Source organism: Mirounga angustirostris, unplaced genomic scaffold, assembly GCF_029215605.1.
Source record: "Mirounga angustirostris isolate CCGP_5_RB_7025 unplaced genomic scaffold, mMirAng1.0.hap1 SCAF_12, whole genome shotgun sequence".
Lineage (NCBI taxonomy): Eukaryota > Metazoa > Chordata > Mammalia > Carnivora > Phocidae > Mirounga > Mirounga angustirostris.
In genome coordinates this window covers 104,785,356-104,798,645 of record NW_026991720.1, presented here as the reverse complement: position 1 = coordinate 104,798,645, position 13,290 = coordinate 104,785,356, and the positions used below count along the sequence as shown (strand labels likewise).

General features: G+C 58.7%; 1 protein-coding gene across 1 annotated transcript in view; it reads left to right on the top strand.

The window, feature by feature from the left end:
- ADCY1 (adenylate cyclase 1) overlaps positions 1 to 13,290 on the top strand; it is a 116,797-nt gene that overhangs the window by 36,185 nt on the left and 67,322 nt on the right. The window contains exon 4 of the mRNA XM_064575510.1: positions 4,077 to 4,188. Coding sequence (XP_064431580.1) covers positions 4,077 to 4,188 — 112 coding nt within the window. The remainder of the gene's footprint in view (positions 1 to 4,076; positions 4,189 to 13,290) is intronic.

The window sequence follows — 13,290 nt, the reverse complement described above, 5'->3', positions numbered from 1 at the left end:
TAGGGCTGACGCTGGCCTGGCGGAGGTGGGCCTTGGGGAGCTCAAGTGAGGGTGATGGAAATGGCAGGCGATGGTGGGGGTGGGGGTGATGGAGGAGGGGGGAGGCCACAGGCAGACGGGGGTGGAGGGCCCCCGTTTGAGGGGAGGAGGGGCCAGGTGTGGGTCGGGAGGTGCAGGTGAGCACCTGCCGGCTGGGAAGCAGGTCCCATGGAAGGTGTGACTGGAGAATTCTTGGGTGATGGGTGTCACAGCTGCTCTGTCCCACTATTCCTCACCTCCCGTTTCCTGCGTGGGCTAGACAGAGGGTTGGCACTCTGCCCCTGAACTGGCTTGGGTGGTGGAATATGGGCTGGGACTTGGCCCTCATCAGGGTAACAGCTGAGCATTCTTCTGCTTGGTGCCAGGGCCTGGGGTAGGCGTCCTCTTCCTCACTTGGTTCCTCTCATGGCAGCCCCAGGAGGTAGGGAGTGTTCCCGTTTTGCAGGTGAGGAAACAGTCCTCGGGTGAACCAGCTCGCCCCAGACACACTCTGAGGTTTGTGTGCTTGTTTTTAAAGATGCAGCTAAAAATAACTTGGTTCCACTCAATTGTGCCTTCTCTTTAAGAGTGCTTACGCTAGCTGAGTGTTGCACTTTCCATAAGTGTCAGGCAGGCGGTGGTGGACGACCCTGGGCCCCCGCAGACACCACAGGATCAAAACCTCCTTCTGTTTGAGTGCTGTGGACTAAGTCCCCACAAGCTGGTGCTTGTCCATCGGGAATGAGCTAAGTAAGGCCTGCGGCTGCCGGCCCCTCCCCATCAGGGTCCGAGCCACCCGTGGCTCGGACAGTGGCCAGCCGCTGTCTGCTGAGCATGCTCACCCTGCTGCTGTGCTTCTCGGGAAGGACCGGTGTTGTCCTCCTGTGGAGGACGTTGAGCCCAGTGAGGTTAAGGCCCCAGGGAGTGGGGCCAGCATCCCAGTCCTGGCAGCGCAGGCACTGTCGCTTGTAGATGAGGAAACTGAGGTCGAAAGTGAAGCCCGTGAGTGGTGGGGCTGGGGCCGGGCCTGGGACTGGCTGCTTCTGACATCCACCTAGACTTCCCATTCACCCACCGACTCTCCTTCGTGAGTAAGGACGTGGCGCAATGACCCAGCGCCCTGCTGACACCAGACCACCAGAACAATCCAGGGAGTGCCTGGGGGGAGGGGTGTAGAGCGTCTGCACCCACAGTAGGGAAGGCATCAGATGTCAGGGACCTCCTGGGGCGGCAGCTGGGAGTGAGCCTGGTGCACGATGCCCTGGGACAACAGACACATATGTGGAAAGTCACCGTTTCCCTGTGAGGCTGAAAAATCTCCACCCACATCACCTGGTAGGTGCCTCATTCCCAGCAGGTGCAGGTCTGACAGCTCTGAGGTACGAGGGGAAGCCAGGGTGAGAGATGGCTTCCTCCAGCCCAGATGTGAACATTTCACTGTTCTCCTCACCGTCCTTGTTAGAGTCCCTCACTGGTCCCCATCACTCCAGGATTAAAGTCCCGAGTCGGTACACCATTCGCAGCTGATAGGCTGATGCCACCAGGAACAGTGGGGTAAGGCCATCTGAAAATCCTCTCCTCCATAGAAGCAATGACAATACTGACAAAAACTGTCAGAGTCAACATTGTCAGGACACTGGAAACGAGCCCAAGCCTTGCAGGAATCCAGGAATGTTTACTTAAGAAAAATGCCTAGATCTTGGTAAAAACAGCAAGCTTTGTAGAGTTCTGACTTACCCAGTTCCACCGTTTTTAGCTCCATGATAGCTTTGAAAACCAGCAGCTGCAATCACAGGGAAAACCTGTCCACTGACAGCCACCTGAGGGGACAGAATGAGGTTGGGGCTTTGAAAAATCCTCAGAGAACTGTGTCATTATTTGACTGTCTGGGAATTCCCTGGAAAACCTTGCTCAAGGCTTGTCTTTATTTGACCTGACTCGACACTCAGTGTGAACAGCTTTTGCCCTGGGACATTTGTTAAAAACAATCAGTGACAATTGTTTAACATCATAGCTGTCAGAGACAGTGAAAGCAGCTGAGGCAAGCAGCAGAGCACTAAAAACTTAAAACTGGGGAACGAGATGTCTGTCAGGTGCTTTGAAAGGCTCTGGGGATGTTTCTGGGAATCAGAAGACCGTGCACAAGGGTAAGGCTGTGTGCGTGCTCAGGAAAGACCACGAGGACCCTGGGCTGTCCTTGAGGTCTTGAGGCTGACCTTGAGGCTGTGTGCAAGCAGGAAGAGCAAACTAAGAGTTGGAATCTGCCTGGCTGAGTGCCCATCATCAAAGACTGAAAGACTTACTGGCTGCAGGCATGTGAGGAAATTTCTGTCCAGTCATTAGCTGACCACTAGGCTAACCAACCAGAGATTTTAATGGCCCCACATGAGAAAGAAAACACACTTTACAGGATTTGTCAGAAAAGTCACTGAACAAATAACATAAATAGCAATAAGAACAACCCCAATCCTGAGGTGGGGGGGGTTCTGATTTTCAGAGTTGCCACATTGTATTATCTAGTTTTCCATAAAAATATGTGCAACATGCAAGAAAACACAAATGTTTGCCTCACACAGGAATGAAAAAAAGCAGTCAATAGAAGCTGTCCCAGAGGAAGCCCACACATTGGACTTTTCTAGACAAAACTAAATCACATATATTTTTTAAAGATTTTATTTATTTATTTGAGAGAGAGATTGGGGTAGGCAGAAGGAGAGGGAGAAGCAGACTCCCCACTGAGCAGGGAGCCTGATGTGGGGCTCCATCCCAGGACCCCGAGATCATGACTCAAGCCGAAGGCAGACTCTAAACCTACTAAGCCACCCAGACACCCCTAAAGCACCCATTTTAAATATGTTCAAAGAACAAACCGTGTCTAAATAAAGGGGAACATGAGAAAGACTTCCAGAAATTCCAACTTTGAAATATACATTAAAATGAAAAGGTCACTAGGGGAGCTCCACCTTGAGCAGATTTGAGCAGGTTGAAGAAAGAATTGGTGAACTTGAAGACAGACAGTTGAGGTCATGAAACCTGATGAACAGAATGAGAAAAGGGTGACAGAGAGAGAAGAGAGGCTCAGAGACTCCAGGGACACCGGCCAGCCCAGCAACACACCCATAATGAGTCCCAGAGGAGAGGAAAGGGGCAGAAAGAATATTTGAAAAGAAATATGGCTCAAAATGTCTCAAATTCGATGAAAAACGCTCACTTACACATTGAAGAAGCTCAGTTAGGACACACACAAGGAGAGCCACCCCCAGACACATCGTAATCGAACTTTAAAAGCCAGATACTAGGAGAGAAGTGGGAGAGAAGTGATGTGTCACATGCAGGTGACTGCCAACAAGACCATCGTGTGATTTTTCATAGGGAGTGGTGGAGGTGGGGGCTGGGGGTGGCACGTTCCAGGGCTGAACTAAACAGTCAGGAATTCTGTATGCAGCAGAAATCACAGTGACGGCACCGCTGTGCTGCGTGAGGCTTCATGGCTGTAGAGTGTCCAGGAAGGAGGCTGTGCTGGGGGGTGGGCACCCTTGTTTAGACTTGCCCAGCTCTGTAGCAAACAGATGCCCACACATCAGGCTTCCATCCCACCAGGTGAGGCCCTGTCCCGATGCAGACCCAGTTGGCCCCTCCGTGAGGCTCGGGGATCCACAGCGGGGCTCCAGCAACACCCGGGCTCTGTCACCTTGTTAGCCGGCAGGAGGGGAAAGGGGCGAGGAGGCCAACTCACTTCCTACAGGCACATCCCTTGTGCTCACTGGCCACTGGTCACAGGCCGTCCTGGGCTGGGGGCAGGTCTGGTGGCCGTGGAGCTGTGCCCCGCCCGTGTCCTGGGGGGTCAGCCGGAGCTCCGCCTGGCCCCAGCGTTCACTCCCCCCGTGGCCGTGAGGGCGTCCCCCACTTCCCTTCCAGCCCACCCCGAGGAATAAACAGGTTTATTTTGGGGTGTTCGTAAAGGCAGCCCTCGGCACGGCTCTGGGGGCTGCGGTCCGCCTGGGAGGCTGGGCCCCGCGTGCCCGCGGAGGAGGCAGCCTGGTGCCTTTTTCTTGCAGCATCCTCTTCGCGGACATCGTGGGCTTCACGGGCTTGGCGTCACAGTGCACCGCGCAGGAGCTGGTGAAGCTCCTCAACGAGCTCTTCGGCAAGTTTGATGAACTGGCCACGGTAAGCGCAGCCCCCCGTTGTGCACGGGGCACTGGAGCTGCCTCTGGGGCAACAGCGTGCCGGGTGGGCTCCCGTGGTGCGGGTGTGACCTGGCGGACCGCCCGGCGCTTTCGCCCCGCCCAGCTGTCAATCACCCACAGCTCCCGCCTTGCGGACCGCCCGGCGCTTTCGCCCCGCCCAGCTGTCAATCACCCACAGCTCCCGCCTTGCGGGCCGCCCGGCGCTTTCGCCCCGCCCAGCTGTCAATCACCCACAGCTCCCGCCTTGCGGACCGCCCGGCGCTTTCGCCCCGCCCAGCTGTCAATCACCCACAGCTCCCGCCTTGCGGACCGCCCGGCGTTTTCGCCCCGCCCAGCTGTCAATCACCCACAGCTCCCGCCTTGCGGACCGCCCGGCGCTTTCGCCCCGCCCAGCTGTCAATCACCCACAGCTCCCGCCTTGCGGGCCGCCCGGCGCTTTCGCCCCGCCCAGCTGTCAATCACCCACAGCTCCCGCCTTGCGGGCCGCCCGGCGCTTTCGCCCCGCCCAGCTGTCAATCACCCACAGCTCCCGCCTTGCGAACCGCCCAGCGCTTTCGCCCCGCCCAGCTGTCAATCACCTGCAGTTCCTTGGCGCGAAGGAGAGCGCTCTCCCTAGCGCAGCCCGAGCGCCTCCAGCTGGCTGGGTCGTGAGGCCCTGCGCGGGCAGCTCTGCCTTGAGGGTCACGGCTGGGGCCAGTTGGTGACGTTTGAGGATGACAAAGCCCCTTGCCTGTGGCAGGAGAGCGCTGGCGTTTTAAGACCTTCCTGGGGCAGGTCACATTCAGCCCTGCGGAGGTCAAGCCCAGGCCGGGCTAACAGCCTGGGCTTTCGGAGGCAACTGACCGCCCGGTGTCCTTGGGCCTTGACACCTGCCTTCCCTGCCCTGCAAGGACTTGGGCGGGGACACAGGGACGTAGAGCCACGCCCACCTGCCCGGCCAGCCTCCCTCCAGGTGGACGGAGAGGGTCCCTGAGCCGGTGGCTGTGGGGGAGGGGTAAACTCTGCTCAGAGTCAGAACTTTTCTCAGGGAAGGTCACAGTTAAAGGGCTTGGTAGAAAGAGCGGACAGACATCCCCTTGGTGGGGGAGGGGGAGGAGAGGTCCCCTGCCCGTGTGGCTCACACAGCGGAGTCGTGAGGATGTCCCTGTGTGTGCAGGGCGGGGTGAGGGTGCCACGCGGGCTGCAGACTCGGGCTGGCCCCTGGGCGGGACAGAATGCCAGGCCCCAGCATCTGCCCGTGACCTGCAGGCGGAGTGGGTGGTGGTCACGCTGGCTGCAGTTTTTGACCGGGTGCAGGCGGGAGAACACTCGGCCTCGGGGGTGGGCGGCATGTGGGACCCGGGCGCCGCCCCCCGTCCCCCGCCCTCCACCCTGCAGTTTCCCTGAGGGGTGGCAGGGATCCTGAGACGTCCAGTTGTAAGGTCCCGCTTGCTCCAAATCGGTCGGCGCTAGAACCCTTTCTCCTGTGGCACCCCGTTGATGTCCTGGGCCTGCGCTCTGCGGGACCCCATGTGGGGGAGGCTGCTGCTTCTCTCCCCAGGATGAAAGTAGGAAGCGGCTGTCCACCGGGGGCGGGCGCTGCTTCTGGCCGTCACGTCCGCTGGGTGCCCTGGCAGCCTGTGCTCGGGGTGGGGGGTCTCTGGGCTCGTGCCCTGGGGTGCCGCTGTCTCCGCCCACACGAAGCCTCTCCGGGGCCTCCTCCCTGCCTGACACCTGTGGTTTTGGGGAAGTATAAAGGAGGAGTGAGGAGTGTGAGCGTGTCCCCTGTGGCTTGTGTGACTCGCTGGCCTGGTGGGAGCTTAGCACCTCCTGTGTGCGGTCAGAACGTGTGTTTTGTCCGGGCCCAGGGTGCCTGGTGGCCCGGGGCTCTCTTGGTGCTGCTCTGAGCTTTCCTGGGCCTGCACCTTCCTCCTGCGCCTCCCGAGGAAGCTTCTGGATGAGGGTTCTGCCGGCCACTGGGGCTGTCTGATGGAAGGGTGTGCCTTCCCCCCACTGTCGGAATCGGTCTTTCCAGCGTCCAGACATCAGCATCCTGGTCCCGGAGGGGACACATTCGCTCAGTGACTCAGTGGTTAGCAGTGCCACCAGCCTGGCTGCCCCCCCCGCCACCGCTGGCCCCCAGAGACCTTCCCCACCCCCACTCCCGGTCTCTTACAATGGCACCTGCCTCCTGCCCCCAGGACAATGGGAGTCTGTAGACTCACCTTGATCTTCTTCAGGCGGTGCTGCTCATGTTCTCAGTCTGCGTCTTTACGCACATCCTGGCTACTTGTTTTCTTAGTTACTGGGCGAGGGCTGTTGAGCTCTGCGATGTAATTTATAGCTCTGTCTGCCAGTTTTGCTGCCTGTGTTCTCAGGCTCTGCTATTCGATTCCTAAACATTTAGGGTTCTTAGGTCCTCCTGATGAATTAGCTCTTTGTGTGTTTTTTTTTTTTTTTAGAGAGAGCTTGAGTGGGGGAGGGGCAGGAGAGAGAGAGAGAGAATCCCAAGCAGACTCTCCACTGAGCTTGGAGCCCAACTTGGAGCTCGATGTCACGACCCTGAGATCATGACCTGAGCCGAAATCTAAAGTCGGGCCCTCAACCAACTGCGCCACCCAGGGACTCCTAATTAATTCTTTTTTCATTAAGAAATGACCCTCTTGGGGCTCCTGGGTGGCTCAGTCGGTGACACGTCTGCCTTCGGCTCAGGTCATGATCCCAGGGTCCTGGGATGGAGCTCTGCATCTGGCTCCCTGTTCTACGGGAAGCCTGCTTCTCCCCCTCTCCCACTCCCCCTGCTCGTGTGCTCGCTGTCTCAAATAAATAAATAAAATCTTAAAAAGAAATGACCCTCTTTAACTGGAAATCTAGTTTTGTCCTGTGTGCTGTATTAGTGTGTCCAATTCAGCTTTCCTTTGGTTATTGTCAGGAAACATGTCTTTTTCCATGCCTCCCCCCCCCCCCCCGCCCCACCGGTTTGTGTCTTTTTACGTAAAGGGCTGGGTTTGCCATTTCTACCTCGAATCCCGACAGTCCACATTCGAGGGCTGTGCTGTCGGCTCCCTGGGGTTCGTCCCATCCGTTCCTTGTTGTTTTACTTCTTCTGCCGGTTTGTGGGTTCACGGAGTGTGTTCTGTGACCCGGCCCTGGTGCCTGCGTGGGCTGAAGGGTGAGTGCTCTTGGCACTGTGGGTGCGTGTGTGCTCTGGGGTCTACGGCACATTCCTTGACTCCGTCTGAGAAGCTTGCAGAACGCGCCGCCCTCCTCGGCCTTTGTGAAATCGTGCATCTTTTACTTTTTGTCATAAACCCCGTTCTGCATTGTTACCATTTTTGTTTGCACAAACGCGCCGTTCCCTTTGGAGGGTCTGTTGCTCTCGGGGCGTGTGGGATTCGCCAGCGCGTCTCCACGGGGTTTCTCTGCCGAAAGAAGGACGGGCCAGCTGGTGATGAATCCTCTCTGTCTCTGTTTCTGGGAAAGGTCTTTGTTTTGCCCTTAATTTTTGAATTTCTTTTTACTGGGTATAGAATTGTGAGTTAACAGGTGTTTGCTCGGCTGTACTGTATCCAAGGACGACACTCTGGTCCTCCGTCCAGAACATGTAAGTGTCTTTTTTCTCTGACTGCTTTCAAGATTTTCTCTTCACCGCTGGTTTTAAGCAATTTGATTTTGATGTGCCTCCATTTGGTTTTCTTCACAGTGTTTGGGCTTCCCACATCGGTAGGTTTATGGCTTCGTCATCTTGGGGAGAAAGCCCTCAAATACTCCTTATGCATCTCCCCCTTCCTTTGGGGACCCCGGTTCACCTGTGTCCAGGTCTTGACGTCCCGCAACTCAATAGAAAAGGAGGATCCTTTTCTATTTTGGGCTCCTTTTCCTTTTCTTTCATTCTGGATGGTTTCTGCTGCTGAGCTGCCCAGGTGACTGGCCTTGTCCAACCAGGCACTTCCAGGAGGCCGTGGCGAGGCTGGAGCCCAACTTTGCCGGCTGTGGAGGCCAGCCTGGCTCCCCGCCTGCTCCTCAGGGTGACAGGTCCTTAGTTGGGGTCGTGACCCCAGGAACCCTTCCAGGGACTGTTTCCGGCGCGAGCTTGTTGTACTGTTGTAGGTTTTCAGGCCCGAGGTGGCCTTTGTCTGGCCCATGACAGGGGATACATTCAGATTTAGGACACCATAGGCCGCACACCCGGGCAAGGCGGCTGATTCGCACCCAAGCCAGTGGGCAGTTGGCGAGGGTGGACAAGCCCAGGAGGCCTTTCCTGTCGGGTGCGCTGTGTCTGCTCATGGGCTCTCCTCGGGGACCCCACCCTGGGCTGGGCCAGTCTGCACTGTCCCCGACTCACACACAGCGGGGGCCACCCGACCCGACACGCAGGAGCACTGGGACAGAATGCAGGGGTTGGTTGGGACTGTGAGGGAAGACAGGACGGTGCCGAGGGTGAGACTCTGGCCACCACGGCGAATGTGAGGCTTGAGCACAGTCTGGCTGTTTTGCTCAACCTTGAGTTGCTGGAAGATGACTATCGTGACTTGTGTTAGTGAAGGTGTTAGTTATCTGTGTTAGCCTGGGTGTTCCCATGGAAACCAGTCCGAGAGCTGGAGCTCGCTGGGGCGTGTGCTCATGTCTGTCCTTCCCGTGCCCCGGCCTTCCTCCTCCTCTGGCTTTCCTTGGGCTTGATCCAGGGGCCAGGACTCGCCGGGCGGGCAGCCACGAGGACTCGGGGCACCCTCGAGTCTCATGCCTTGGTTTCCTGGCCTGTGAAACGTGAGGATACCCAATGGCCTGCTGTCCCTCCCTGCCCCGACGCCCTCGTCCTGGGAGCCGCTCCAAGCTGTCGGTGCCGCGTGCCCGGGCGCGCTCGTCCGCCGACGGCTTGTTGCTGCCGAGTGGTGCTCTTTCCGTGGACGTGCTGTGCACACGCCGTCAGGACTGCACGCAGCGGACCGATGGGGGAGCGCAGGGCTCTGCCCGGGACGTCCAGCGCAGGAGGGAGGCCGCAGCTGGGCCAAGTGTGGTCAGGGCTGCGACCAGCTGGGAGGAGGAAGCAGCACGCGTGTCGTCCGCGCTCAGCTGGAGAGGCTGACCCCAGCGGTCAGAGTGTGCGCGGGATGGCCCGTGGGGTGGAAGGAAGCCCCGCTTCCAGAATGCGTGCACACACAGGGTGCGTGCTGTTGGGGGACGGCTGGGGGGAGGGTCCCAGAAGGACTGTGGTTCTCGCTGACTCGTGCATCCCCAGTTTTAATTTTCGGAGCTTCCTGCATTCATCTAGGATGAGCCTGGATTTCTTTAATTACTCCTTAATTAGCAGGAAATAAACATTGTTTCCTGAAAAACCAGTAGGTGTTTGGAATTCAGAGGAACCTGTCGTTTCTGTGCGGTAGAAACTCGCCCCACCCTGCCCGCCGGCGGCCGCCCCGTTCAGGAGCGCGGTCCCTGGGAGGCGGGAGCTGGCCGTGGGAATTGGGATCTTCGGGCTCCAGGCGCTGTTTCCCCGGGTGGAGAGTGCCTTTGCTGCTGGAGGGCAGGCTGCGTGCCCACAGGCCACGAGGGGTTGCTGTGGCCCGGGGACCACCCAGGACCGTGGGAAGATTTGTCCCTTTCGTGCCACTGAAGGTGTAGTTGCAAGCAGACAGCTCGCACCTCGTTGGCGTGTCCTTTCTGGGAGGAGGTTCCGTGCTGTCCCTGGAGTGTGGCCGTCACTGCCCGGACCACGGGGGTTGGCCTTCTCCCCAGAGTCACTCGCCCGGTGCTCCCCACTCTGCCTGCTCATACTCTGGCATCTCAGGATGCAGGGATGCGTGTATTTTTTAGAGGAATAACAACAAATTCTGCGTTTGTGTGGGTATTTCCAACTCCCCGAATAACTTCACTCCTTCGATTTTCCTTCCCGTGTCTCCCCTCCCCCGAGGCTGGAAACTTTCCCGCCGACGATAACGCCATTTACCGGTTTCGTGTGTTTAGATTCCCTCAGTTCAGAAGAACGTTGTCAGCGTCAACACCCACAAGACCGCTGCACGCGGTTTGGGATTCTTCTAGCATTTCTTTGTTTGGTCCTTGGCTGACATCCCACTGCACACACGGTCACGTCACCTGGAATAACTGTGGCGGTCACGCTCCCGACGTGGTCACCCTTAGGCTTATTTCGTTCTGGTTTTGGTTTTGGGGCATTGCTGTTTTCAACTTAATTTTTTAAAAAAGATTTATTTATGTATTTGAGAGAGCGGGAGAGGGGGAGAGAGAATCTCAAGCAGACCCCCATGGAGCACAGAGCCCGATGCGGGGCTTGAACTCATGGCCCTCACCAAAATCAGGAGTCGGACACTCAACCGACTGAACCACCCAGGCGCCACTCAATTTAATTTTTTTTAAGTGAGTAAACTATTTGCATGGCTCGGTTCCTTAGTGTTAGACCTGAGACCAGATGCGTGGAGGGAGGGCGGCCTTGCCCGCACGGTCAGGCCTACGGGGCTGTCCCTCGGGCACTCTCCATCCTGGGCATCGGGAGCTGATGCGCTGCCGGGAGGTGCCTTGTCAGGCCGGTCTGGGGCTGCAGAGACGGCCCCGCTGCAGGACAGACGTCTGCTCCTGGGCGGTCCCTCCTGGCGGGTGGAGGCTCCGGGATAGCAGGACCCCCATCTTACCCAGGGGCCGGCACAGAAGGGCCAGATGAACAGAGCCGCATGCGGATGCGTTAAGTGGAATGGAAGTCGAAGCGAATGGTGGTGTGTGCTCCTTCCCAGCGATCACGATTGCTTACGTCATGGGTCCCTGCCCTCCGAGGCCCCCACGGCTGCCCCACAGCAGGGCTGGTGGGTCAGAGCTTGTCTGCGAGCCTGCAGACCACACCTGGCAGGCTCAGCATGAGGCCTTCCCCCCTGGGTCCTCCTGCCACCCCTCTGGGCCACCGGCCACTCTGTCCCCCAGCCTGGGGGGAGGGACAGTTTGGACGCTGTGGGCGGAGGTCTCAGGAAGAGCTGTCCAGTCATCGTAAAGGCTTGGGCTCAGCTCCAGTGCTGGTGTTCCGGAACCACCGGGAAGATTTTAAATCAAAACGCACCAAACTCAGTGAAAACACCTCTTTTGGTCTCTCAAGCCAGCTAACGACAGCCAGGACATTTGAGATTAGAAGGACAAGATGAAGGGTTAGCCGCTTACTGCCCCAGTCTGCCGTGGGCTGTGTCCCTGGCCCGGCCTTGCGGGGCCGGTGAGGAGGGGCCATGGCTTCGTGCTGGGGGATGGTCACCAAGGACACATCTGCTGCTGACAGGCTGTAATTAGGAGGCTGTGGCCCCTGGACGCTACCTGCTAAGTGACTTTGCCCCCCTGCCCTCACTTGGAGATCGGCCACACGGGGCAGCTATGGTCACACTCCTGCAGCTCACACGCACCTGCCTGTCCAGAGACAGGACACGCAAAGAAGGACAAGAGGCCGCCGGGAGCACCTCGGGACACACCAGGGGCACAGGAATGCCCTGTGGTGGTGCTGATGGGCACACATCTCCCTTGAGGTACCCAGCTCCGGGTATGGGTGCCCTTCCCGAAATCGTCTGCAAAAATAGCGCTGTCATCTCCGTGGGCTCCTCGGGGGGTGGGTCTGGAACCCCAGACTGATTGCTGGGAGGACGTCCTGGCAGCCAGGAGAGGGGTGAGGCTGGGCAGTGGCCCCTGGTGTCATCCCTGGGTCTGGGGACAGGGGAGGTTGGGAGAGGGGCTCTCTGTCCCTGGCCTGCTCTGACTGTTGGGGACAGGTCACCCCCAGCATGGCCTTCCCCTGGGACACCAGGAGGACCCCTTCCATAGACAGGGAGGCTGGCGTTCTAACGGTTAAGTGGCTGCCCGCCCCGCGGTCACTTGGAGGCTGAGTGGCCAGACCCGGACCTCCCTGAGGTCAGCTCGCAATCAGCGGGGGGAGCCCGAGGGCTCTGCCTGCTGAAGGGTCCCGGGGCTGGGTGGGCGCCCAGTCCTCTGATGTGGGGTTGTGGCCCGGGCCCGTGTGGGCATGCAGGAAGTGGGAGCTGAGAGTTCTCACTGTGAATTCTCAGGTTAACGTGTCTCGTTGGAGGAAACCCGCAGGAGGGAGGTCTTCTGTGACGGATGGAGAGCAGGATGGGACAGGAGCTGTGGGATGTGCTCTCAGAGTGGGGGCCGTGGGGCTCTGGGAGTGCAGGACATCTTGGGGCCTGGGGGGTGCTCCTCACCCGGGACGTGCTGGCGAGGCCGGCCCCTCGCAGACACCCACGGGCCCACGCGACCCACGCAACGTGGAAACAAGCCACGCTTCTCACTGCGTGTGTTTGTTCTGGGAAACGTCATAAATTTTCATGAAATTTGCTGCTTGCGTTAACGTAGAGAGGATTTGCTATCACCTTTGAGTGTGTTAATGCGATTTGAAGAACGTCTTGAACGTCCAGGGGCAGGACCTGCTCATGGGAAGGAGTTTTGTGAGGCTGTCTGCTATTTTAGGGGCATAAAGGGGAGCTTTACGGAAGCGTCTGAGAAGTAAAACTTGAGTCATGGCCATAATCACAGCCGAGACCGATGGGCTAGCGCACGACGGGCGCTAGGAAGTCCTTCCCCAGCGGGACGGCGAGGTGGGTGCGGATGCTCTCTTACTGTCGTATAAATGCCAGAGTGGACGTTCTGGGTGTCCCTGTGGGCGGCCAGGTCAGGGTGCAGACCCTGGCTGTCCCCTTGGGGCTTGGGCCCTGGCAGGTGACTCTCTGGTGACAGCCGCCCACGTGTCCCACGGACCTCAACCTCAGGGACACTCAGGTGCGTGCACCTGCCCGTCTGGAGCCGGTGTGTGCGGGGCTCTGATGTCAGGCACGGTGGTCAGGAGGGGCGCTGTGCCGGGCCCCCAGCAGAGAGAACGTCCCGGGAAAGGCGCTGGCTCTGGACTTGGGGCAGCTTCCCAACCTTGGCTGGTCTGCGGGTTTGGCCAGGTGGTCTGAGGGACGGGCGGGGCGGACCCCTGCGTGGGTACAGGCCTGAGTGCAGGCGTGGGGGCGCGTGGGTGCCCCCAGTGACCCTGATCACTGCGTGGGGGCTCTTCGTCCTCCTGAGGCTGCCCTGGCCTCGGAGGGGGTCCCTTGGGCGGGGT